This window comes from Grampus griseus, assembly GCF_964374135.1.
Source record: "Grampus griseus genome assembly, chromosome: 3".
Lineage (NCBI taxonomy): Eukaryota > Metazoa > Chordata > Mammalia > Artiodactyla > Delphinidae > Grampus > Grampus griseus.
In genome coordinates, this window is record NC_139019.1 from 160,677,411 (window position 1) to 160,702,186 (window position 24,776).

Genomic DNA, 24,776 nt, shown 5'->3' on the forward strand with positions numbered 1-24,776 from the left:
GTGGCTCCTAGGATCCTCCAGAGCAGCACTGTCTAGCAGGACTTTATCTGTGCTTTCCAGTTGGGTGGCCACCAGCCCCATGTGGCTCCTGAGCCCTGGGAACAAGACTGGCACAACTGAGGAACTAGGGGTTTAACTGTATATAATTTTATTTAGTTTAAAATTAAGTTGCCACATGGGACTAGTGGTTCCCTTATCAGTTAGCCTAACTCTAAGGGATTTGGAGATGCTCAGGGTCTAGGTCATGGCCAGGAACTAAGAAATGAGATGGGAATTTAGGGCTTTTCCCCCTTGGGATGTCAGCTTAGCATATCCCCAGCTGGACTGGGTTTCCTCAGGGGCTACACTAGGAGCTAGAGTTTCTCAGGGGCCCCAGCATCACCCAGCACAGGGTGGTGGTTGGGAATGTTTGTTGAATCAAATAATTGTTTGCCTGGTGAACACCTATTCATGCTTTAAAACCCCAACTTCCACGCCCCCTCCTTTAGTCCAGGTCCCCCAGTCCTTGTTCCTCCATTTGGTTCAGCTTTGACCCTGCAGGACTGGGGTATCTGTGTTCAGCTCTGTTTTCCTAGACTGAGGGCTCCTCAGGAAGCAGGCCCAGGGCTGAATCATCTCATGGACCCTGGTATTGTCCTGGCCAGGTAGGCACATGATGGGTGCTGAGTGACTTACAGAAGTCAAGTGACCAGGGGCTAGCTGATAATGGGTCGAATTAAACTCACTTTCAAGATTAGAAAACTGAGGCTCAGAAAGGGGCAGCCTTGTCCAAGGTCCTTGCTCAGTCCTTTCCTGGTGAGGCCCAGGGAGCTTTCCCATCCTGCAGTCACCAGCCCCGTCCCTGCTGCTACTGTGCCTCCTGGGCTCCCAGCTGCTGCTGAGCTGCCTGCGGGGTCATGAATTATGGATGAGGCTTGCGGGCTCCAGTGACAAGCCCAACCTCAAGTACATGCCAAGGACACCAAGTGTCCCTCCCTCTTCTGGTGGCTTGGCCCTGCCCCCTCTGCAGGGAGGCCTGGGGTCCTCCAGCAAGACCCCTTCTAGGCATTCCCTCTTGTTTTGCAGATGGGGAAACTGAGGCACAGAGCTGGACAGTGACTCAGATACCAGGTGAACATATTGGCTTCCAGGGGGTAAGGTTGGGACTCATAGGGGCACCAGTGTCAGCTGGGTCACCATGGCGAGGGATGAGCTGTCCATTACAGGAGTGTGCATGACATGGAGACTGTTGTAGAGGGATTCAGGAGACCCCGAGGGAACCTTAGGGGCACTTCAAGGACCCCGAGGCCGATCACAGTCCCAGTGTCCACCTCTCACCAGACCCTCTTCCCACAGGAGCTGCCCAGCGTGGGGCTGAGTGCTCAGGTTGGGACTCAGCTGGCACGAGTGCAAATCCACTGTCATTTCCTGGCTGTGTGACCTTGGCAAGTAGCTTCCCCTCTGGGCAGGGCTCAGTTTTTCCATATGTGAAATGGCCTAGAGCTTTTCCACCCATCCCTGACCATGAACTCCTATTCATGCTTTAAAATCCCAACCCCTATGCCCCTTCCTCTAGTCTAGGCTCCCCTAGCCCGTATCTCTTCATTTAGTCTGACCCAACAGGGCTTGGGCATCTGTATTCAGCTCTGTCCTCCTAGGCTGGGGGCTACTTGAGGACCATGCCCAGAGCTGTATCATTTCAGGGGCCCTGGCACACTCCCAGCCTTGGGGTTTTTGGTTCCTTCTCCATCCTCTTTCTCCCTCCTCCACAAGGAGAGCAGTTGGAATTTCCCTTCCTCAGGCCCGAGCTGGCTATGACTACAGCTCAAACTTGCCTCTCTCTTCAGACCACAGGCACCAGACGGGAGCCTTCGAGGGTCTCCATAGAGGCCATCAGAATGTCGTATTTTGGGGAGTATTTTTGGGTAAGTAAGATCCGCTGTTACTTTGGTGGGGGCTCCTGGAAGGGCTGTGGGGGCTTTTATGGAGATGGAGGGACCTGGGGGCTTGTGGGCAGAGTCTTGGGCAGATGGAGGATCTGCAAGGGATAGAAATTAAAGTGGGAAAAGTCAGGCTGGGTTTGAATCTATACCCCCAGATGTCATAGGCCTTATGATCTTGGGCAAGTCACAGGTTGAACAGGGAGACTGAGGCCCAGAGTAGGAATCTCTCACCCGAAGTTGCCCAGTGAGAAAGTGCAGAATCAGGGCTCAAACCCAGGGCCAGACTGAACTTTCAGGATCCAGGATCATTCCAGCCAGGGAATTTCCACATCTTCCCCATCCTGGAGAGTTGGGGGGTTTTCTTCACTTGACCCCTAGGGACCCGCTCACCTGTCTGCCCTCCAAGCTGGGGACCACATACTGTGACTCAAGGAGCCAAGTGAGACAGACTTGTTTTTATTCATTCACTCCCTCCCTCCCTCCCTGTCACCACTACCCCACACCCAGCCAACTCTGGGAGATGCTGGAGCTCCCAAGAGATTCCATCCAAGCCCTGACCCTGAGAAGCCTCCAGTCTGGGGGACACAGAGCCAGTAAGATACACCCAGCCCTGTAGGGTCAGAGCTGAACCCAGCCTTGGGTATGCCCACAGGAGGAGCAAGGACACAGAGCTGTGTTTGCCATGGGCTTTGAAGGCTGATTTTCCAGGATGTCAGAAAGGCATTCTGGGCAGGGGGAACAGCCTGGGCAGAAATCCAGAGATGTGACACTGGGTGGCCAGTTGAGGGCACAAGGACTCCTCCCGCAGAGCTAGGCTAATGGGGAGCCACAGAGGATGTGTGAACAGGAGAATCAGGCAAGGACCAGGGCAGAAAGCCCCTTCCTCAGTTGCAAGCCCAGAGCTTGCAGAGGAAGCTCAGTTGCTAGGCAACCCGTTGCCCATGGCAACAGGCCTTTCTCCCTCCCCAGCTGGGGCTCCTCTTACTAGCACTTGCTTTCTTAAAGGGGCTGCATCCCCTTGCCAATTGCGGAGTGGTGGCGGGGGAACGGACCTCCATCTCCTTCCCAAGGGTCAGAGTCCCTGGATTTGCCTCTGAATGGCTGTGTGACCCCATCAAAATGCTGCCACTCTCAGAGGCCCTGGTGATGATCTGTGTAAGGGGTGGGGGTTGACCGTTTTGAGGATCGGTGGTCGCCCAAGTATTGGAGCTCTGACAGCGGCACCTACATTTATTTTAAATTTCTCTTAATGGCATGCGGCACCTACATTTCTTTTAAATTCTTTTTCATTGTATGAGGCATGCAAGTTCGCTGCAGAAAATTCAGACCAGCAAAGAGAAAATAGAAGCCACCCCCAACTCCTCCTTCCAAAGATAGCCTGGTACACAGTGGATAAGAGCTTTGACTTTGGGATTTGAATTGGGCTCTTCTGGGAGCCCTTGGGCAGGTGGCTTTGCATCTCAAAGCCTCAGGTTCTGCATCTGGGAAAGAGGGATGAAACTCCTGCTTCCCCAGGACTAAGGTAGTACCCCTGGAATGTCTGTTTCTTTTTTAATCTATTGTTTGTATTGGTGACTCTTTGCTGGGTGACGCTGGGGCCCTGACTGGCCTGAAGGGGGCTCCAGTCAGGGGAAATCAAGCCACACAGGGATGCCCCAGTCTTGTTGGACCAAGTCAGGTCTAGAGGCATGGATGGCACTGGGGAGCCACGGGAGAAGTGTGAGCAGGAGAGGGACATGATCAAGCTGTATTAGAAAGATCTCTCTGGGGCTGGCGTGGGAGCAAGATTGGAGTCCAGAAGTTCTGAAAGAAGACACAGGCCCGAGACAGCCCCTCCCAGGACCCTCGGCTGCCAGCCCAGCCTGGGGGAGCCAGACACTGCTGGGGGCTTTGCCAGGTCTGGGAAACGGGCCAGCAGTTGGCTCTGAGTCAGCTCCAGATGCTGGCCTGGGCGGCGGTGCCTGGTGCAGCCTCACCCGAGGATCCCCTGGGCAGGGTGGGCGGAGGCCTGCTGGGGCTGTTTGCTGAGCCCTCAGCACTGTGCAGGAGGCCCTGTGTCTTGTACCAGCCTCAGCTCACCAAGACCTTTGGGAGGTGAGTGCTGTCATTGTCCCCATTTGTCAGATGAGGAAACTGAGACCCAGAGAGGCGAAGTCACTGGCTCAGAGTGACCCAGTGCATAAGAGGAGGATTTGACACTTGGGCCTTGAAAGTATGTTTCTAGGGAATTCCCTGGCCGTCCAGTGGTTAGGACTGTGTGCTTTCACTGCTGAGGGTGCAGGTTCAATCCCTGGTCAGGGAACTAAGATCCCGTAAGCCGAGGCCAAAGATAAAATTAAATTAAAAAAAAAAAAGAAGTATAAGAGAAAATGTATTCCTGGGGAGCTGGAGGGATCAACAATGCATGTTGGGAAGTGGGGGTCTGAGGAGGGTCTGAGAATGTTCCTGAAGGAGGAGGGCCTGGCAGTGATCCTTGAGAGGTGGAAGAATTTGGATGGGTTGAGAAAGTTGCAGGCTAGTGAGCCAGGTGACAGTAACAGCCCCAGCAAGGATACCGTGGTGGGAAAGAGCAGCATGTCTGCACCATTTGCTATTTGCTGGCGAGGCCAAGAGGCTGTCCTGGGTCTTCCCCAGTCTTGGCCTCCATTTTTCCATTTGCACAGCAAGAGGGATCATCTGGTGGTGACTTCTGGCTTTATCCTTCAAGCTTCCAGGTAACTGGGAGGGTGAACCCCTCAGGTTGGAGGAGGATGGAGGAAACCATCATTTCCAGAGGGTCTGTGAAGTGCTCCCAAAGGGATCACTTTAGAGATTTGTGTCGGGAATTAAATAACATTGGATCCCTCCATGAGCTTCCTCTTTCAGTCTAATTACAAGGCCCCACTTGGTGCTAAAATATCTCGACTTCCCTCCGACCACAGCTGATCACCCTTCTTAACTGACAGCTCAGTGTTCAGACATGTTGCCTTTCACGTGTGACAGGATCGGGCTGGCATTAAAACATAGTCGTTGCCTTATTTTTTCCCGTCCCCTTCATTATGGCAAGGGGTCCTGGCTTTCCACTTAGAATAGTGGTAGGGACTTCCCTGACAGTCCAGTGGTTAAGACTCCACACTTCCACTGCAGGGGGCATGGATTCGATCCCTGGTCGGGGAGCTAAGATCCCACATGTCGTGTGGTGTGGCCTAAACATAAGAAAACAATTTTTTAAAAAAAGAAAAAAGAGAATAGTGGTAAGCGTTGCCCTTTTAAATCAATATATTTGGAGAAGAAACAAGAGCCACCTTAAAGCAATGATAACTAAGTAATACCATGAATCAGCAGAAACTAGGGTTGCCTTTGGGGCTTTAGGGGACCGTGATGTGGATCATCTTGGTATTTACTTCATCCCCATATGAGAGGTAGGTGACTCCCTGCCCCCATCTTAATGAGGAGCCACTACAGGTTCAGAGAGAGACAGTGACTGATCTGGATCACACAGCACAGGCCTGGCCTCTCCCACCATGGTGACCCCAGAACTAGGAGGAAAGAGGTTTGGTGCAAGGCATCAGCAGGCACCAGGGTAGAGGCTCTGTTCCCACCAGTCCCAGGTAAGAGCAAAATAACTTTGTCCATCTATTCGACAAACTGAAATGCCCTTTCTGTGCCCCACCCTGTACTGGATATTGCTGAGTCCTGAGAGAGGTGTCAGACCTGCATCCTGCTTTGTGGGGTTCTCAGAGAGGGAGTTTTCATGTTGAAGGGAACAGAAAACACAACTACAGTGACTTAAGCAACAGGGGTCATATTAGTTCATAAAATGGAAAAGTTGTGCAGTAGTGTGGCTTTCAGGGTTGGTTTGATCCAGCAACTCTACTCAACACACTTTTTATTCAGACCCTCTCAGGTTCAGCTTCTTTCCAAAGTTCATGGTTTCCACTTGGTTTCCAGTATCTCCTGTGACCACACAATCATTTATGGAAAGAGAGAGAGAAAAACAGGGGAAGAGACTGTTAGAGAAAGGAACAAACAGAGGCAGAGGTACACACACACACAAAGACAGAAAGATAGTGACAGAGAGACAACCAGCGAGTGAGAATGTCTCTCCCTCAACTATGGGAGAAAAATCCCAGGATTCTTTCTTTTTTTGAATTTTTATTTAATTTATTTTTAAATTTTGTTATTTATGTATTTATTTGTCACGCCTCGTGGCTTGTGGGATCTTAGTTCCTTGACCAGGGTTGGAACCCGGGCCCCCTGACGTGGAAGCGCAGAGTCCTAACCACTGGACCACCAGGGAATTCTCCCAGGCTTCTTTCTGATTGGACCAAATTAAGGCCCATGAACCAATCCTTGTGATGAGGGGGAAATGCAACAGGTTGACTGGCTCAGGCCTGAACCAATCCCTACAACCAAGAGGATGGACTTCTTCTGGTTAGCTCCTCAGCCCAGCCCCTGTTGCTAGGTAACCTTGATGTCCTCTCCATCCCCTTTCTCAATCTCCACCCCCATTCCCTGCAGGGAGAGAAGAACCATGGCTTTGAGGTCCTGTACCACAGCGTGAAGCAGGGGCCCATCTCCACCAAGGAGCTGGCTGACTTCATCCGGGAGAGGTGAGGTCCCCAAGCCCCACCCACCCCATGGCCATTGTCCCACAGTCCACACAGCCATGCTCATCTTGTGCCCCAACCCTGGTGCCCCCCTTTTCCCTTGCCCATTCCATCCTTCCACCACACCACACCCTGCCAGAAAGGATCCAGGCCCCTGGGGTCTCCAGGAAGCAAATGGGCTTGAAGACCCTCCGAACCAATGGTTCTCAACACTATCAGCCCCATGCCCCATCTTAAATGACGATCACCAGGTTCTAACGCCTCCCCCTGAAGAGACGCTAATATGACCTACTTACAAGGAGAATTTTGAAAACTCAGTCTCGGGGCCCTGAGTATGATAAAAGAAAAATCATGTATAATGAAATAATCTGCATCTCAGCATGTCAATGCTCCGACGTCTGAGAAAACATAATAAACTCAAATGGCAAGGCAGCCTCTGCTCCCCAGCTTCTCAGCAGCTGAACGCCCGTTAAATCTGGGCAGAAAGTCCAAAGGATTATTAACCAGGTTTTTCTCTTTGTGGCTGTCACGTGGGACCTGTCGCAGCCATACAGGACAGGGGCCACTCTTTATTTTATGGGCCTTCAGACCCTGGATCCATCCACTGTTGCTTATGCTACCCCACGGGTGCCTCTCTCAGAAAATACCCCAATGGGTAACGGGTTTTAACTGGGCACACTGCTACCCCAAACAAAACTGAGGTTCTATTAGGATGAAAATGTGAGTGGATATTAGGTAGGCATTTAGCAGTGTCTAGAGGGAAAGAGGAAATACGAGTTTGTCTTCTGCAATTAAAGGAGACAAAGCATATAAAACATTTATATTATGTGCTTAAAAATTTGTTTATCTGCTGTTGCTACTGCTGCTACTACTACTGATGTTTTTACTTAAGGATTAAAACCTCTCCCATGAATTTCCAGAACACCTCCCCCTGTCAGGGGACTGTATCGTTCTCCTGGAGAGACACTGCTTAGATGCTTGAGATGGGGAAACTGAGGCCCAGGGGTGTGGGGCCTTTCCCAAGTGTGCTCAGAACCTTCCCCATCCTTACCTTGTCCTCCTACCCAGGGCCACCATCGAAGAGACCTACTCGAAGGCAATGGCAAAACTTTCCAAGCTGGCCAGCAACGGGACCTCGGTGGGGTGAGTGGGCTCTGGGTGGGGCAGGAGTGGCCAAGGGTGTGGTGCGCTGGGGGGGGCAACAGGAGCCTGCCCTTGGGTGGACATCTCTTCACGCTTGTGATATGTGGAACAGGGAGTCATCCCCCTGCTTACGGGGCTGATTGGACAGAGGAATATAGTTCATTCATTCACTAGTTCATTCATTCATTCACTGGATATTGACTGAGCACCTACTGTGTGCCAGGCATTGTTCAAGGCACCAGGGGGCCCGGGGCAATCAAGACAGATAAAGCCTCCAGTCACCTTCATGCCCTGTTCATAGGTGTACATCTGGGATGTGTGACGAGATGGTTGTTAACCACAAGCATGAACAAAGTCCTTTCCCAGGGAGAAAAGTGCTAGGAAGAGAACAGGAGCAGTAGAGGCTGGCCGCTATCTCTGGAGCCGAGACCTCAGTAATGCGAAGGAATCAGCCATGGGGGTGTCTGCAGGACAGAGACCCGGGCAGGTGGCTCAGCTAGTGCAAAGGCCCTGAGGCAGCAACGCACCGTACATGTTCAAGGAAGAGCAAAGAGGCTGGCATGGCTGCAGGGCCTGGACAAAGTGGAGATGAAGTAGGGGAGAAATAGAGGGAAGGGGCCACAGGGCCCCAATGCACAGGTGACTTTTAAACCAGGATGTGATGTGGTTCCATTGGCATTGCAAAGTTCCCTGCGGCTCCCGTGGGGCAAAGGTTCTGTCGGGGGCCGAAATGGCGGCAGCAGAGAGCAAAGGCAGGGGGGAGGCCAGAGGGGTCTTCTGTCGAGGTGGGAAAGCCCCTCAAACTTGATTTGGGCAGGTTGAGTCTCAGCTGCCTGTGAGTATCAGGCGGGGCCTGGAGTCCAGACAGAGGACTGCGGGGCCTCGGCCTGGGTTTAAATTCCAGCTCTGATATTCATTTGCTGAGGGCCCTTGGGTGAGTTATGGAGCCTCCCATGCCTCAGTTTCCCCATCTGCCACAGGCCCACCTCACACAACTGCAGTGGGGATTAAATGAATTCATATGTGTTCATGCTTAGCAGGGCCCGGCACACATTAGATGCCTGAGCCAATGCCAGCCATGCTGTATGAGGGGTCCCTGGGGGGCGGGGCCTGCTGGGCCCGGGATGTGTGACCCCACCTGTTTCCAGGACCTTCGCCCCACTCTGGGAGGTCTTCCGAGTCTCCTCAGACAAGCTGGCGCTCTGCCACCTGGAGCTGACACGGAAGCTGCAGGACCTCATCAAGGACGTGCTCCGCTACGGCGAGGAACAGCTTAAGGCACACAAGAAGGTGTGTGCTGTGGGTACCACAAGGCTGGTGGATGGGGGATGCCAGCGGCTCCCAGGATCCCAGGACTTCTGGGGCCTTGGAACCACCAGCCCCTGGTGTGTGCCTCTGAGAATTCTGTTAATTCCACGACATCAAACTCAGAATCTCACAGACCTGAGCATTGGTGAATTTCAGTCTCAAAATTCAAGAGCAGGGATCTGCAAACTACGGCCCACGGGCCACATCCAGCCCACCACCTGTTTTCGTGCAGCCCTCGAGCTAAGCATAGTTTTTCCATTTTTAAGTGGTTGAAAAAAAAACCAAAAGAAGAATATTTTGTGATGTGTGAAAATGACCCCTGATCTAGAGCATCAGGGGCTACAGATCTTGTTATTTGACGTTTCTAGACTCTGGAAGAGCCAGACCTTAGACTCTCAGGATCCCAAAATATTTGAAGCTTAGAATTCTAGAGTCATAAAGGCTTTGCATTTACAGATCCCTAGAATCTGCAGGGGTTTTTTTTGTTGTTTTGTTTTGTTTTGTTTTCTGGCCGTACCGTGCGGCATTCGGGATCCTAGTTCCCTGACCAGGGATCGAACCTGCGCTCCCTGCAGTGGAAGTGCAGAGTCTTGACCGCTGGACCGCCAGGGAAGTCTTGAGTCTGTGGTTTTTAACCCCCGTTAAAAAAGGGAGTTGGGGGCTTCCCTGGTGGCGCAGTGGTTGAGAGTCCGCCTGCCGATGCAGGGGACACGGGATCGTGCCCCGGTCCGGGAGGATCCCACATGCCGCGGAGCGGCTGGGCCCGTGAGCCATGGCCGCTGAGCCTGCGCGTCCGGAGCCTGTGCTCCGCAACGGGAGAGGCCACAACAGGGAGAGGCCTGCGTACCGCAAAAAAAAAAAAAAAAGGGAGTTGGTAGTACTTCATACTGTACAGTTAAAAATGGTTAAGATGGCCGCTTTTATTGTATATGTATTTTACCACAGTTTTTAAAAAATTGAGGAACAAGGAAGTTTTCTACAGGCTGATATGGAACAATCTTGGGAATGAATTATTAAGTGGAAAAAACTGAGTTTAACAGTACGGACTGTTGCCATTTTTCATAAAAAATGGGCACATTTGATGGTCCATGTGCCAGTTATTTCTGGAGAAGTATCATGGTAATAATGGGAGTTTTTTACCTGAACTCATCCCTTAAAACTTTCTGAAATGTGAATTATGTGTAAATATTACCTATTTAAAGAGTTAACATTTTTGAAATTCATAGAATACTCAGAAAAAGTATTCTCTAGGACCTGGAATCCCACAGAGTTTGGGAAGCTGGGAATTTCATGGCATACACCTGGGGTCTGCTCAGGTCCTGTACCCCAGCAGGGGCTTCAGGTGGAAGCCCCGCATGCTCTTCTCCGCTCCCACAGTGCAAAGAGGAAGCAGTGGGCACCCTGGACGCTGTGCAGGTCCTTGCAGGCGTCAGCCAGCTCCTGCCCAAGTCCCGCGAGAACTACCTGAACCGTTGCATGGACCAGGAGCGGCTGCGGAGGGAAAGCACCAGCCAGAAGGAGATGGACAAGGTGGGCACACAGCTGCAGGTCCCCAGCCACCGCTGGCCCACACAGGTCAGAGGAATTTGCCGGGGGTGACGGAGCTGCCTGCTGGGAGAGTGAAAACATATCACAGAGCGATGGTCATTGAACCTGCATGAACCACATACATGCTGGGCACCCCAAGGAGTCTACCTGCTGGGGGATGGGGCCGGGGGAAGTGCCCTGAGTGTCACCCTCTCAACTCTGTCCCCTCCCTGTGCCTCCTAGGCAGAGACCAAGACCAAGAAGGCAGCAGAGAGCCTGCGGCGTTCAGTGGAGAAGTACAACTCAGCCCGTGCCGACTTCGAGCAGAAGATGCTGGACTCAGCTCTGGTAAGAACCAGGCATCTGTACCTTAGAGACCTACACATTCCTGGGCCCAGGATGCTCTGGCCCTAGAAGTCCAGAACCTTCCAAACCCTCGACTCCAGAAGCCTTAGAATCACAGGCTTAAAGCCGTAGAATTCTAGAGCCACTTAGCTATTGTTACTGTTATTATTATTTCAAAAACCAAGTCAGTTTTGTGCCTTAGTTTCCCCACCTGTAAAATCGGGGCAGTAATAGTACCTGCCTCATAGAATTGTTGTGAAGATTAAATGAGTCACCATATGTGAAGTTTTCAGACAGTACCAGGTGCATAGAAACCACTCTATGAAGTATTAGTATTATTATTTTTATTATCACTGATGAGGTTTTTGAAGAAGACAGTGCAGAGTTTAGAAGCCAAGAGTCTCCTGACATGTCATGGTAGCTGAAAAGCCTGGATTCCTGGTCCAGCCTCCATCTCTCCCCAGCTCTGCCACCTTTGGCAAGGCACTGCACCTCTCTGGGTCTCTGTCTACCCAAATGTTTGAAAAGCAGATTGGGATCTCAGGATTAAGAATCAGATTTTTTTTTCTGATTTTGCAGTGATAGAAAGTTGCAAGTGATAGAAATCTTCATTCAAACTGACAAGGAGACGTATAGGCTCAGGGAACTGAAAAGTTCAGGGGGCAGAGCTTCAGGTACGGCTGGATCCAGGTGCTCCAATGGCATTGACAGGAAGTTGTGCCTCTCTGCTTCTCAAGTCTGTTTTTCTCCCTGAGGGCTTTACTCCCAGGCAGACATACCCTCCCGGATGTGTGTGTGTGTGTGTGTGTGTGTGTGTGTGTGTGTGTGTGTGTTGCAAAGTAGCCACCAGCAGCCCCCACATGCATCCACCAACACATTGACTTAGGGTATGAAAGTGTTTTCTTCCATGGTTCCAGCAGAAATCCCAGAGCTCTTCCCCAAACCAATCACTGAGGCCAGGGGATTGGAACATCTTTATTGGTCAGGCTGGGTCACATAGCCACTCCTTGTGGCCCCACCTTCCCATTTGCCCCTCCCCTCCTGCCTCAGCGCTTCCAAGCCATGGAGGAGACCCACCTGCGGCAAATGAAGGCCCTGCTGGGCTCTTATGCTCACTCAGTGGAGGACACCCATGTGCAGATTGGGCAGGTGAGTGGGGCCAGGGGTGGGGAATGAAGCTGGGGTTCTGGGAAAGAGGGCCTTGGCCCTGCCTGATTACACACTTCGTCCGCCTGGCCCAGGTACATGAGGAGTTTAAGCAGAACATAGAAAACATCAGCGTGGAGATGCTGCTGAGGAAGTTTGCAGAGAGCAAGGGCACAGGCCAGGAGAAGCCTGGTGAGTCTGGGTATCTGTGGGGGTTGGGCTGTGGAGCTGTAGGGAAGGAACAGGACTCAAGAGGGAAGAGAATGAACCTCTCTGGGCTTCGTTTTCCTCATCAGAAAAATGGGCTGATGACAAATCTAACTCAGCAGCCCACAGAGGAAGAGGATCTGCTGCCTGATCTTATGTGTAAATCTCTTACAACTGGATACCAGAGGGACCTTGAATGCCAAGCTCAGCCTTTCAGATTTTTCCCTGAGGGCCCAAGGGAGCCATTGAGGGTTGTTGAGCAAAAGACCAATTTGAAAATGTCCAGATACAGAGTTGAGGAGGAATTGAGAGCAAAAGTTTTGGGGTCACATCTGGGTTTGTGTCTTTTCTTTGTCGCTCATTGTGTGACCTTGGACGTCTGTCTTGCCTTCTCTGAGTCTCAGTTTCCTCACCTGTAAAGTGGGGATGATAATAACCGCCACCTAATGGTGTTGTGAATGTTCAGTAATTTGATGCAGATAAAGGGCAAAATGTGTACCTGGCACATAGTAGGCACTCAGTAGATGCTGGTACACAGTTTACGTCCCTAGCTCTAGTCAACCACTAGGGTCTGTCTTTTCTCCCTCCTGTCTCTATAGCCCAGCACCAGCTCAGGTCACCTCTCCTTGTGTGGGCCCCCACTCTTGCCCTTCACTGGCTCCAGGTTTGTCATGCCCTGCTCCTGCTTACATACCCTCTATGGCTCCCCAGCACCCTTGAGAGAGAGTCCCAGGTCATCATCCTGGCACCTGAGGCTCAGCCCATCTCATAGACTTATGGTCCATCCCCTGAACCACCCAACGCAGAAATGCTGGAGGTAGAAGAAGTAACTCAGGCAGTGCCCCCTCCGGTCCATCCCAAGGTGGCAACCATCCAAGGCAGGACCAGAACACTTGGCCCATCCCACTCATGACCATCTCTGGGGCTGGTTCAGCATCTTGGCTCAGGCCCTGGACCCTGACTGGTCTTGAGCTCAAATCCAGGTGCCATTGTGTGGCCAGAGGTATACTGCTACCCTTGCCAGGCCCAGTCTCCGCGCCCAGCTGAGTTTCTCAATCTTTTCTGTCTCAGGGCCTTTGGACTTTGAGGCGTACAGTGCAGCTGCCCTGCAGGAAGGCAAGTACGTCTGGGCCTGGATGCCCAGGCTGGACGACAGGGATGAGGGAGACAGAGCTGAATGGGAAGGGAACCCCCCCAGGGCTCAGCTGCATCCCCCTCATCTGTCCTCAGCAATGAAACGTTTGCGGGGAGCCAAGGCCTTTCGTCTCCCAGGACTGAGCCGGCGGGAGCGGGAGCCACCTGCAGCTGTGTGAGGAAGCACCCCAACCCAGCCCTGGCCCAGGCTAACCCAAGATCCCTCCCCCTGCCCAGGGTATCCCAGAAGGCCCCTGCTTAGGGTAGCCCAGGAGAATCGTATTCCAAGCTAGCCCAGGAGTCCCTCTACCCAGGCTAGGCCAGGAGCTCCTCTGTCCCAGACTGGCTCAATATTACCACTGCCCAAGCTAGTCCAGGATCCTCCTTTTGCCAAGACTAGACCAGGGCCTGCCTGTTCCCCCTTCCCGGCTGGCCCAGGATTTCTCCCTCTGTCAAGGCTAGGCTTACTGTTTCCCCACCTAATCTAGCCTGGCAATTCTTGCTCTGTTAAGATGAGCCCAAGAGTCTCCCTGCCCAGACGGGTATCACATTCCTCCCTATGCCCATGGTTTCCCTGGCTAGCCCAGGATTACCCTTGCCCAGGCTAGCCCAGGATTCTTTGCCAAGGCTAGCCCCATTATTTCCCTGCCAAGGTGAGCCCTACATTCAGACTAACTCCAGGGTTCCTCCGCTTCCAAGCTGACTGAGAACACCCCGTGCTCAGCTAACTCCAGATTCACTGCCCCGGCCCCAAGCAAGCCCCAAGTTCCCACCACCTGCAGGGCTAGTTCAGGACAACATAGCAGCCCAGGGGCTGGCCCCAGGTTCCGTGTCTGGTGTTGGGGGCGGAGGGGAGGGCCAGAGGAGGTGGGGGAGCTGACACTGACACCTCCTTCTGCATTCCCAGAGATTCCCTGGAGCCCGATTCAGGGGTGAGTGCCATGGGAGGGGCCAGGCCGGGCTGCAAGTGGGAGGGGTCCATCCCACCTTGGCCCCCCTGCCCAGACCTGGAAGCCAAGCCTGGAGCTCAAGGGGCAAGAGGTAGCACAGCTTAGGGACCAGGTTCAAATTCCACCGTGGCTGCAAACTCCCATGGACCACGTGGGAGGGACCAATGTCCCCTCTTAGCCTCGATTTGCCCCTCAGGACAGGTTGCGGCATGTTCTGTTCCTCCAAGAACCTGCCCACGAACTGCGAGAAGATCGTTATTGCCATTGGGGTTGTTTCTCGGTCTGAGTCAGGGCCCACAGGTGGAGGGGGGCATGGCAGGGTGAGATGGGAGGTTTGGTGCCAGAGAGACTAACTCACCACTTGTCCCCCCAGACATGTCCAGAGGTGGATGAAGAAGGTTTCACTGTCCGGCCTGATGTGACCCAGAACAATATCCTCCTGGCGCCTTCTGGGGGCAGTTGTTGGCACAGCAAGGACAGAGCTCTGTCCACAGTGATCCGCCCACCATTAGCAACCCTCTCTGTGTACATCCTGAGGGGAGCCTCCAGCTGTGAACCAAGCAGATTCAAATGCAGACACTCGCCCCTGCGGGGTCAGGGCTGAACAAGAGGGAGAGAGGGGAGCTTGGTTACCCCAGAGGGGGAGCCAAGGGGACTTCCTGGAGGAGGGGGTCACCGGTGTTGGGGTTTAGCAGCTGAATAGGAGTTTACTAGTTAGGACAGGGCATGCTTGTATGAAGGCTTGTGGGGGGAGGAGAATGGCAAATACATGGTGTCAAGGCAAGGGTGGCAAGTGGTGAGAGATGGAATTGTGCAGTGCCTCGAAGGGATGTGAGCAGGAAGAGATGGATCTGAGGGCTGACTGGAGGGAAACCCCGTGTTAGAATCCGCTTGGCCCCTTGACTGCAGTGCACGCACAGCGGAGCCCTCCCGCTTCTCATCCAGCGACTCCGATTTCGATGATGACGAGCCCCGCAAATTCTACGTGCACATCAAGCCCGCCCCGGCCCGGGCCCCAACCTGCAGCCCCGAGGCAGCCGCAGCACAGCTTAGGGCCACAGCTGGCAGCCTCATCCTCCCTCCTGGCCCAGGGGTGAGGCGTGGGGAGGTGCTGTGTGTGGGGCAGGTGGGGCTGGCTGGATGCCACCGACCTGATGCCACCCCTTTGTCCACAGGGCACCATGAAACGCCATTCTTCACGTGAGTAGCCTGTTAAGGGGTCTTCAGTTTGACGAGGAGCACGTGGAAGGGAGACTGGGCCTGGAGTGTGGGTGTGGGTTTGAATTCCAGCTCTGCTGTGTAACTTGGGGCAGGCTGCTTACCCACTCTGATCTCCTCTTATAAAATGGGGTCATTGTGAGAATTAAATGAGAGCCAAAAGGGATCGCTGGGGCTGGGAAAGAAGCCAGAAACTGGAGACAAGTGGGCTCAGGTTCGAACCCCTCTCTGCCTGATTTGCTGGTCACCTTGCGCAGCTGACTAGACAGCTCCAAACCTTGGTCTCCTTGGTGTGTGGAGTGGGAAGCAGTGCAGGCCTGGTGACAGAAAGGCTCAAGGAGGTGCATCTCTTGCAGGGGACACTGCTGGGAAACTACAGAGGCCTCGATCTGCCCCAAGGGCTGGCAGGTGGGTTCCATGGGAGATGGGGCACTGGGCCCACATGAGTGGGCAGGTGAGGGCCATCCCTGCCTCTCTCCTCCTCCCCTGCTGCCTCCCCATGTCTCCAACTCCCCTTCTCTTATCCTGGCAGGGAGTTAAGGGCGTGCCGTCTTTGAGGGACCACTCAGTCATTCACTTGATGAACATTTATTGAGCACCTTATGTGTACTTGTGCTATGCTGGGTTCTGGAGATAAATGACCAAGACAGGTGCTCCTCAGAGTCCCACTCTAGAGGCTCAGATTTTTTAAATACTAAATAAGTTAGAGCATATTCGATGCTTCCAAGTGCTGTGAAGAAACTGAAGCAGGCAATGTGATGGAAAACAGGAGTGGGTGGCTTTAGTTGGGGCCGTGGTGGAGGGGTAGCAGGGGAGGTGCGAGGACTCTGAGCTGAGCCCTGAAAAGGAGCAGGAGGTGGCCGCAGGGAGATCGTGGGGGACAGAGCTCAAGACCAAGAACAGCAAGTACAAAGGTCCCGAAGTGGGAGGAGGCATGGAAACGCCCCTCTTGTCCATTCCCTGTCCCCAGCTGTGCAGAGAAGCTGCAATCGGACGAGCAGGTTTCCAAGAACCTCTTTGGGCCTCCCCTAGAGTCCGCCTTTGACCATGAAGATTTTACAGGTGATGGGGTGGGGCTTCAGGGACACGGGCGGCCAGCAGGAGGAAGGGTGGGGCCACTGCAAGGACAGGAGGCTCAGGACCGTGGGCCAGGCCGGACGGAGGACTGTGGGGGTCCTTTGTGGGTCAAAGTGAGGGTGGGCGGGGCCATGGCACGAATGGGCGGAGCCGGCGAGAAGGTGTGGCCTTCGTGGGAGTGAGGATGACAATGAGTGGATAGGCAGGCATCAGTGGAGGTGAAAGTAGCCAGACAGCATGGCCTGGGGTGGAGGGGGGGTGGGGGAGACATCGAATGGGGGCGGACCTTCCTCGACATGGGCGTGGCCTGCGGGAGGATGGACGGGACTCCGTGTGAGTGGGGTCTGGAGCTGGCTGCCCCCTTCCCTCCCCCAGGCTCTAGCAGTCTCGGCTTCACCTCCAGCCCCTCGCCTTTCTCTTCCTCGTCGCCCGAGAACGTGGAGGACTCTGGCCTGGACTCACCGTCCCACGTGGCACCCGGCCCCTCCCCGGATTCCTGGGTTCCCCGCCCAGGCACCCCACAGAGCCCACCTACCTGTAGGGTGCCGCCCCCAGAGTCGAGGGGGACGCAGCCCCTGCTGCCATCAGACTCACCACAGCCCCTCGCACCATCCCCGGGTCCCTGGGGGGTGGAGGCTGTGGCTGGAGGAGGTGAGTTCCTCCACCCCTAGTCTGAGAGTTATCTGAGTCCTGGGGGAGGATTGAGCACCTAATGTGGCCAGGGTCTGAACAGGATGCTGGGGACACAGCCGGGACCCAGGCAGGCAGAAACCCTCACTCTTGCAGGGACAGTAGTGATACGGATATTTAACAAGGCAGGAGGTGGCAGGTGCCTGGTGAGGACTCAGAAGGGTAGGGCCTCCCTGAGGAGGGAACATCTGAGCTGGGATTTGATGGAGGTGAGGACGCAGCCATATGGACATGGCGGGGGAAGGGCATTCCCAGCAGAGGGTGCAGCCTGTGCAAAGGTCCTGGGGTGGAAGCAGGCAAGACCCTTTGAGGAACAGTTAGGAGGCCAGTGCAGGTGGAGCAGAGTGATGAAGGGAGAAGGAGGGAGTGGAGGGGGAGATGTCGGCAGGGAGATGGGATCAGGTGGGGGCTGGTGGTCCCAGGGAGGAATGTGAGTTTTACCCCTAGCAGGGTCAGAGCCACAGGAGGGAGGGCCGTGAGCAAAGAAGGGGTGGGACCTGCTCGGATTGAAGGCTCTCTCTGACCGCTTGGTAGGCAAGGATGAGAGCCAGAGACGAGGGAGGTGAGTCCAGGTAAGTGGTGATGGGGTAACAGTGGGGAGAAGGCCAGAAGACAGTCACGGGACCCGGAGAACAGAGGAATCAGGGCAGAGGGCCTGAGGGCAGCTGAAAGGAGAGGGAAGGGCCGAAAGAGCAGGGAAGATGGGGCGGAAGAAGCTGGGGTGGGGGCGTGTCAAGGCTGGGCCTTTAGACGGCAGGTGGATGGGGGAGGCCAGGCTGGAGCACCCTGTGGACAGCTGTATGAAGACATCAGCAAGCTGAAGTGGGATGGAAGGCTGCCCAGGGAGAGGGTAGGAGAGCGCCCAGGCTGGAGCAGGGGCAGGGCTAGAGGGGGGGAGGAAGGAGGGGATTGGCTACTGGTTGGCTCCTGGGGGCCTGAGTCAGAGAGACTGTGGGCTGTGACCACATGAGGTCCCCAGCAGTGGTGACGGGGTGGCGGGGGGTGGGGTGGGGGGCTTGGTACCATCCTTGGTTAAAGAAAGAGCCTGGTTGGAGCTGGTTCAAGGGAGGGCTCAGGGGAGTGAGTGTAGACCGTGAGTGTAGACAGATACAGTTGTCTGCGCTTTACTGTAGAACTAAGGTTCTCAACTGGGCCAGTTGTGCCCCTCAGGGGACACTTGGCAATGTCACCACTGTTACTTGATTGTCACCACTTGGGGGTGGGGTATACCTGACGTCTGAGGGGTGGAGGCCAGGGAGGCTGTTAACACCCTACAGTATGCAGGGCGGCCCCAGCATCATGAAGGATCCAACCCTGTTGAGAACCTTGGCACAGCCTGGGGTGTAGGTAGGAGGGGAGATGGGCGAGTAAGCGTTTGTAGATGGAGCAAAGCAGGGACACTAGTGAAGCAAGAGAGCGAGGGGAACCTAGGTGTTACACCATGATTAGTTAATTTAGAAGGGTGTGACTCAGACGCAAGCCAGGGTGGGAGACTACCCTTGGAACTGCCAAATGTTGGGTAAAATGCCTCTGCCAAATCCTCACCGCCCCCCCCCCCGTAGAGTGCCTACCTCCTGAGCATCCAGCCCTTGCTTGCATACCCCCAGTGATGGGGAGCTCACCCCTTATTGAGCCACCAGTGTAGTGTCTGGGAGACTCAGGGTTGCAGATGGTGTCTACAGTCCTGTCCAGCACCTTCTCTGTAGCCCTAGGACTCCCAACCATCAGGGGGTCTCCTCCTATAAGCCCAACTCCCAGTTTGGGGCTGAGTTCCTCCCCTGGGGAGGTTGGAGAGGCCCAGGCAGCAGCTCAGCCATGTCTGTTCTTATGCTCATTCCCCAGACTTGATGCCTGTACCTGCTGACCTTGCAGCCAGGGAGGGCCTGGCAGCCCCACCCCGGAGACCTCGCTCCAGGAAAGCATCCTGTCCCCTCATGCGCAGCAACGGGGACCTGGTAGGGTGAGGGGGGGTGGCAGGAGCCGGGCTGGGGGTCGCCTCCAGGGTCAGCATCGGGGCACTGCTGCTAGGGTGTTCACAGGCTGGCCTATCTTCTTCCCTTCCAGTCTCGTTCCCTGAGCCCCTCCCCACTGGGCTCTTCAGCCCCCAGCACCATCCCAGAACGGCCCAGCTTCTCATCCCAGACAGGACATGGTACGTGGGTCCTCTCTGGGCCTCAGTTTCACCTTCTCTGATCCGGGTGTGTGGCTTAGTGATACAATGGAGGCCGTGTCGGCAGAGGGCGGGTTCCGGAGCCTGGGACCTGTGCTCACTCTGCCTGTCCCTCGTTCCCTCCCTGCCACCCCCAGGAGTCTCCCGGGGCCCAAGCCCTGTGGTCCTGGGCTCCCAGGATGCCCTGCCCGTGGCCACTGCCTTCACTGAGTATGTCCACGCCTACTTCCGTGGCCACAACCCCAGGTACACAGTGGTGGGGCACAGTGCAGATGGTGACAGGCAAACATAGGGCTCCCTGGGGGCTGTGCATCTAGGTTCCGGCAGGGACAGCTTTCAGATGGGTTTCATGATCTGCTTTACCGTGGAACACTGAGCTAAACAACCAGACCCATCCTGAGGGCTGTAGGAACCATGGAAGGCATTTGAGCAGGGCTAGGCATTGATGTAGCCACGGTTTAGAGGAACTCCTCTGAGGCTGCTGTGGGCGTCAAACTGAAGGGAGCAAGACCAGAGGCCAGGCCCGTGGAGGGGGCAGGTTAAGGGTGAGTTGAGGGACCAGGGATAATCTGGGGGCGGTGCCCAGCCGAAAAGACCTTAAGATCAAGCCACAAAGAGGAGGAGAGTATTGGACCGGAAACCTAAGCTGAGGACAGTTACAAAACTGAATGTTTTGCTTTGAGCTTCCTGGTGGCCTGGGGAAAAGAGAACTGGAGAAGGGGGTGTTCCTGTCTCCTTCAGCCCAGTGTGGATTCTTCCTGGTGTCTGGATTGCTGTCCAGGCAGGGACACAAGAGGTGGAGGCTGGGGCTGGGAGGCTGGCCATGGTCAGAGCCTTGCTGATTCTGAGGGACCTGGTGAACCACAGGCTATAGTGAAACTAGGAGAGAGGGGAGCGTGAGGTGCCAGGCACAGCCCTGAGCCAACGCCCAGTGCCTTCACCACCCGCCCCCACCAGCTGCCTGGCTCGAGTAACTGGGGAGCTGACCATGACCTTCCCTGCTGGTATCGTGCGCGTGTTCAGCGGAACCCCACCCCCACCGGTCCTTAGCTTCCGCCTCGTGCACACGGCCCCCATTGAGCACTTCCACCCCAATGCTGACCTGCTCTTCAGGTACTGTTGAGGAAAGGGAGAAAAGTTAGGGGGTTCCAGGGACTGGTGGGGGCCAGGAGCACCCCGGCTCTGAATTCCTGTTCTGCCTCCCGGGATTTGCTGTGTGACCCTGGGCAAGCTGCTCTCTCTCTCTGAAACTCACTCTCCTTCTGTCTTTTGCTTCCCACCCTTGCCCTTCCCTGGGAGTTATGCTTTATTGGTCCCAAGGTTAGCCTGGGAATCTGCATCTTTAGGAAGCCCTTGGTGTAGGTTGGATGCTGGAGGCCCTTGGGACGGCATCTCCCGAGGGTTGGGGTGATTATTCCCGGTCTCTGCAGTGACCCCTCCCAGAGCGACCCTGAGACCAAAGACTTCTGGCTCAACATGGCGGCTCTGACTGAGGCCCTGCAGCGTCAGGCAGAACAGAATCCAGCTGCCTCCTACTACAACGTAGTGCTGCTGCGGTACCAGGTGGGCCAGGTGGATGGCGGGGGGCAGAGGGGGCAGGGAGGGGATGGTGGATGGGGACAGGGTGAGCAGGCAGCAGAAATGGAGGCTGATAGCAATGACCGTGGGGTGAGCTGTAGGCGGGGTGGGCAGTGTAGGGGGGCCTGGCCTCCACTAGTGCAGATGGCCCCATCGTGCAGATTAGAAGAGGTCCGATCCCAGGACCTGGCAGCTGGCACCTGTCCCCAAGACTTTGTTAGAATGGGGCACTCGTCTGCCCTCTGCTGGAGACGTGTTGTAACACAGCCTCTCATCAACAAAGAGCCCCTGGGGTGTCCTAGGCAGTGCAGTCAGGTCAGTTGAATGGCGGGTGGCATGGCAGGGGCAGTGTGGCTGAATAGTATGCGGTGTGGCAGGACAGGACGGCTCAAGCCGTGTCTTCTCTCCTGTTCTCCCTTCCCCTAGTTCTCCCGCCCCGGTCCCCAGTCCGTTCCTCTGCAGCTGAGCACCCACTGGCAGTGCGGGGCGACCCTCACTCAGGTCTCGGTGGAGTACTGCTACCGGCCTGGTGTCACAGCCGTGTCCACGCCACTCACCAATGTCCAGATCCTGCTGCCCATAGGGGAGCCTGTGACCAACGTCCGCCTGCAGCCGGCTGCCACCTGGTGAGGGCATGTGGGAGGCCTGGGGAAGCTCAGCAGTGCCCCCAGAACCTAGCAGAGCTCCCTTTGATACACCAACTGAAGGGTCCACCCTAGGCCTGACCATTCCCTGTGGGCTCACCTTGCTTGGAGCTAAGGGTGATGTTACTAGCAATAACAATGTCTGACACCGAGAGCTTCCTACATGTCAGGCTTGTTCCCTGTTTTCTGCACACACTGACAGGCTTGGGGCTTTTAGCAATCCCTCAAGGGGTTGGCCACCATCATCCCCACTTATGGAGGGGGAGCTGAGGCACACAGAGACTCAGTCACTTACCTAGGTTCCACCAGGATTTCAACCCAGCCACCCACTGGTGGTCCCTGGCTTTCAGTCACTGCACAATGTTGCCTTTGTTTTGTACAAAAGGTAGAACCTGCCACCAAGAAGCCAAATTTATAGGGCCAAACGCATCATCTAAAAGTGCTGCAAGGCTGTAGAGCCTTCAGGAACCAGCTGCTCCACACCCCACCCCCATTTCACACATGGGAAAACTGAGGCCAGGAAGGAGACCCGGCTTTCTCGGGTCATGTAGCCAAGGGGCAACTGAGCTGGGACCCTGGGCTCCCCATGTCCTTTCTGGTGGAGACCGGACCAAGCTTCTCTTGATGCCAGGAACCTGGAGGAGAAGAGGCTCCTATGGAAGCTTCCGGATGTGTCCGAGACAGGGGGTGAGTTATGATTGTGCTTAAGGTCTTGGGGGTCTCAAATGGGAGAGGCTTATTTCAGCTAGGGGAGAGGGAATTCCCTGGCAATCCAGTGGTTAGGACTCCACTTTCACTGCTGAGGGCGCAGGTTCGATCCCTGGTCGGTTAACTAAGGTCCCGCAAGCTGCGCGACACAGCTAAAAAGATTTTAAAAACGAACTAGGGGAGGATTGGGGATGTGCTAGAGCAGGGCAGTGTAGGCATCAAGGAAAGCTTGAAAGGGCTTTGACGAAGCTGGAGGAGAGGGCATCCCAAGGGGTGGGCACAAGAGGTGCAAAGGCCCTGAGGCAGGATTCCTTTGCAAACCACACACAGCCCCGTGGGGCCAAAGGAAAAGGGTGCAGGACACAAGAGGAAGTCAAACAGAACAGACAGAGCCACAGATCAAAGGGCTCGGGTGCAGGGCTGAGGAGGAGCCCAGGTCACAGCAGGACTGGGGTCGGGGAACAGGACACAGCTGACCTCAGACCTCCCCAGGCTCTGGCCGCCTGTCTGCCAGCTGGGAGCCACGCTCGGGGCCCAGCACACCCAGCCCTGTGGCTGCTCAGTTCACCAGCGAGGGGGCCACTCTGTCCGGCGTGGACCTGGAGCTGGTGGGGAGTGGCTACCGCATGTCACTGGTAAAGAGAAGGTTCGCCACAGGTACGCCCTCGCCCTGCCGCTGCGCATCTCCGGAGCCAAGACCAGGCCGGGCTCTGAGCCCCACTCCCTGCTTCTGCCAGGGTGCGGGGCTGGGGGAGGCATTTGGGGTGTTTGGAAAGGATAGGTGGGTGTTGGGGCCTGGAGACCCAAGATGGGAGGCACAGGTGGAGAGGGGTGGTCAGGGCCCCAATGACAGGGATCAAGAAGTGTCCCCTACAGGACTTCCCTGGCGGTCCAGTGGTTAAGACTCCGAGCTTCCACTGCAGGGGGCACGGGTTCGATCCCTGGTCGGGGAGCTAAGTTCCCATATGCCGCGGGTGCAGCCAATAATAGAAGAAGTGTCCCCTGGCCGGCATCCTTGCAAGAACCCAAGGCAGGGAGCCAGCAGCCCCTCTGTTGCACCCATCCCCACCCCCATTCTCCCGTCCCCACAAGGGGCTGCTGGGGTCCATGGGGCAGTGGGAACAGTGAGTTACAGGGGGGTGTTTTGAAGAGGATTGGGGGATCCCAGGGTAGGGGCAAGGGCCCCCCCCGCACCCCTCACAACCCTGCCTCCACAGGGATGTACTTGGTGAGCTGCTGAGCCTGCAGAGGCCGACCAGCACCACTGGCCCCAGCTCTGCACTGCGTCCTGGTGCTCGCTGACTGCTCCCTGGCCCTCCTGCTAGACCCGAGGGTCCCCCACCCTGGCCTCCCCTGAGGCCCTGACTCCATGGAGAGGATCCCAACACTCAGACTGGCTGAGCCTGAGATCCACTCCTGCTCATGCCAACTCTCATGCAGGTCCTTGGCCTTTTAATGTTCTTTAAATAAACACTCTATTTTCTAATAAAATAAATAACAAGCCTTTTCCTGCTCCAGGAAGTTTCCTTCACATCGCCAGAGAGGAGAGGAAGAAAAGACGGATGGGTGGGAGAAATCTAATCTCCTTAATAATCCTTAGCCCTGCCCCTCCACCCCCAACCTAGCCCGTGCGGGGCGATACTGGGGGAGAAAAAGCCAGACGTGAACACCCCCAGCCCCATGGACCCCTCCAGTCCCGTGGGCTGGTGGAAGAGAACGAGGGCCAGAGGAACCTAGAGGGGGATGCCAGAAAGACTTCCTAAGCAGAAGGCATTATAAATGGGGCTTTGAAGTTTGAGTAGGAGTTTGCAGGCTGGATATGGGCATGCCAGGCAGAAGGATGGTGAGTTGTGAGTTCTGTGAGAAAGCAATTAGTCCACAAACACTGATTGAGCACCTACTGTATGCCAGGCTGTAGAAACACAGCTATGAGCAGGAGAAAGCTCTTAGAAGCCGTGAGGCTGCAAAGTCAAAAGGTGTGGGTGTAGAGCCTGCCTGGCCCCCAGTGGCTGCGTGTCTGAATCAGTGACTTGACCTCCCCAGGCCTCATTTGTAACCCACCTCACTGGGTGGTTGTGAAGAGCTCACATACTTTGAAGAGTACCTGGTACAGAATAAGCACCCCAGAAGTGCTGGTATTCTTTTATTTATTGGGGGTCCTGGGGTGGAGGGTGGTCCTAAGTGCAGGTGTGCAAGGGGTAGCCCGAGGTGGGCCCAGGACAGGTGTGGTAATCCGCATGCTGTGGTGGAGAGCAGGTCTGAACTTGATGGAAAGTCCTGGGTCCCAGTGGACATGTGGGTATGCTGGGTGCCTGACCCTGAAGACCATGCAGATTCCAGGGACCAAGCCAGGGCCAGATGGAGCTCAGGAAGCAGAAAGCAGGATTTGGCCTGTGTGCTCTGATCCTCCCACCCTGTCC

The 24,776-nt window shown here is 55.2% G+C and overlaps 1 protein-coding gene across 9 annotated transcripts; it reads left to right on the forward strand.

Moving 5' to 3' along the window:
- The first annotated feature begins 1,847 nt into the window (after positions 1-1,847).
- FCHO1 (FCH and mu domain containing endocytic adaptor 1) lies at positions 1,848-23,688 on the forward strand. Of its 9 annotated transcripts, none has more exons than XM_082652144.1 (26): positions 1,848-1,904; positions 6,423-6,514; positions 7,580-7,654; positions 8,803-8,944; positions 10,340-10,492; positions 10,733-10,837; positions 11,885-11,983; positions 12,076-12,172; positions 13,259-13,303; positions 13,418-13,496; positions 14,229-14,253; positions 14,645-14,732; positions 15,192-15,364; positions 15,447-15,471; positions 15,846-15,897; positions 16,460-16,551; positions 16,942-17,217; positions 19,099-19,211; positions 19,321-19,408; positions 19,564-19,672; positions 20,384-20,539; positions 20,857-20,989; positions 21,431-21,630; positions 22,280-22,335; positions 22,849-23,013; positions 23,574-23,688. In XM_082652144.1, the coding sequence occupies exons 1-26, from the start codon at positions 1,878-1,880 to the stop codon at positions 23,594-23,596; spliced, it is 2,688 nt and encodes an 895-aa protein (XP_082508270.1). In that variant the 5' UTR covers positions 1,848-1,877; the 3' UTR covers positions 23,597-23,688. The 9 variants fall into 9 exon arrangements, with proteins under 9 accessions (XP_082508270.1, XP_082508272.1, XP_082508275.1 ...); XM_082652146.1 differs by having other exon boundaries at positions 21,452-21,630; XM_082652149.1 differs by having other exon boundaries at positions 17,059-17,217.
- Positions 23,689-24,776: the final 1,088 nt, after the last annotated feature.

Bases quoted from the DNA above. Each gene is read 5' to 3' on its own strand.
- FCHO1 (XM_082652144.1), top strand. From the start codon at position 1,878: ATGTCGTATTTTGGGGAGTATTTTTGG. The intron at 20,990-21,430 runs GTGGGCCAGGTG...CCCTTCCCCTAG, and splicing joins TAGTGCTGCTGCGGTACCAG to TTCTCCCGCCCCGGTCCCCA. The intron at 22,336-22,848 runs GTGAGTTATGAT...AGACCTCCCCAG, and splicing joins GGATGTGTCCGAGACAGGGG to GCTCTGGCCGCCTGTCTGCC.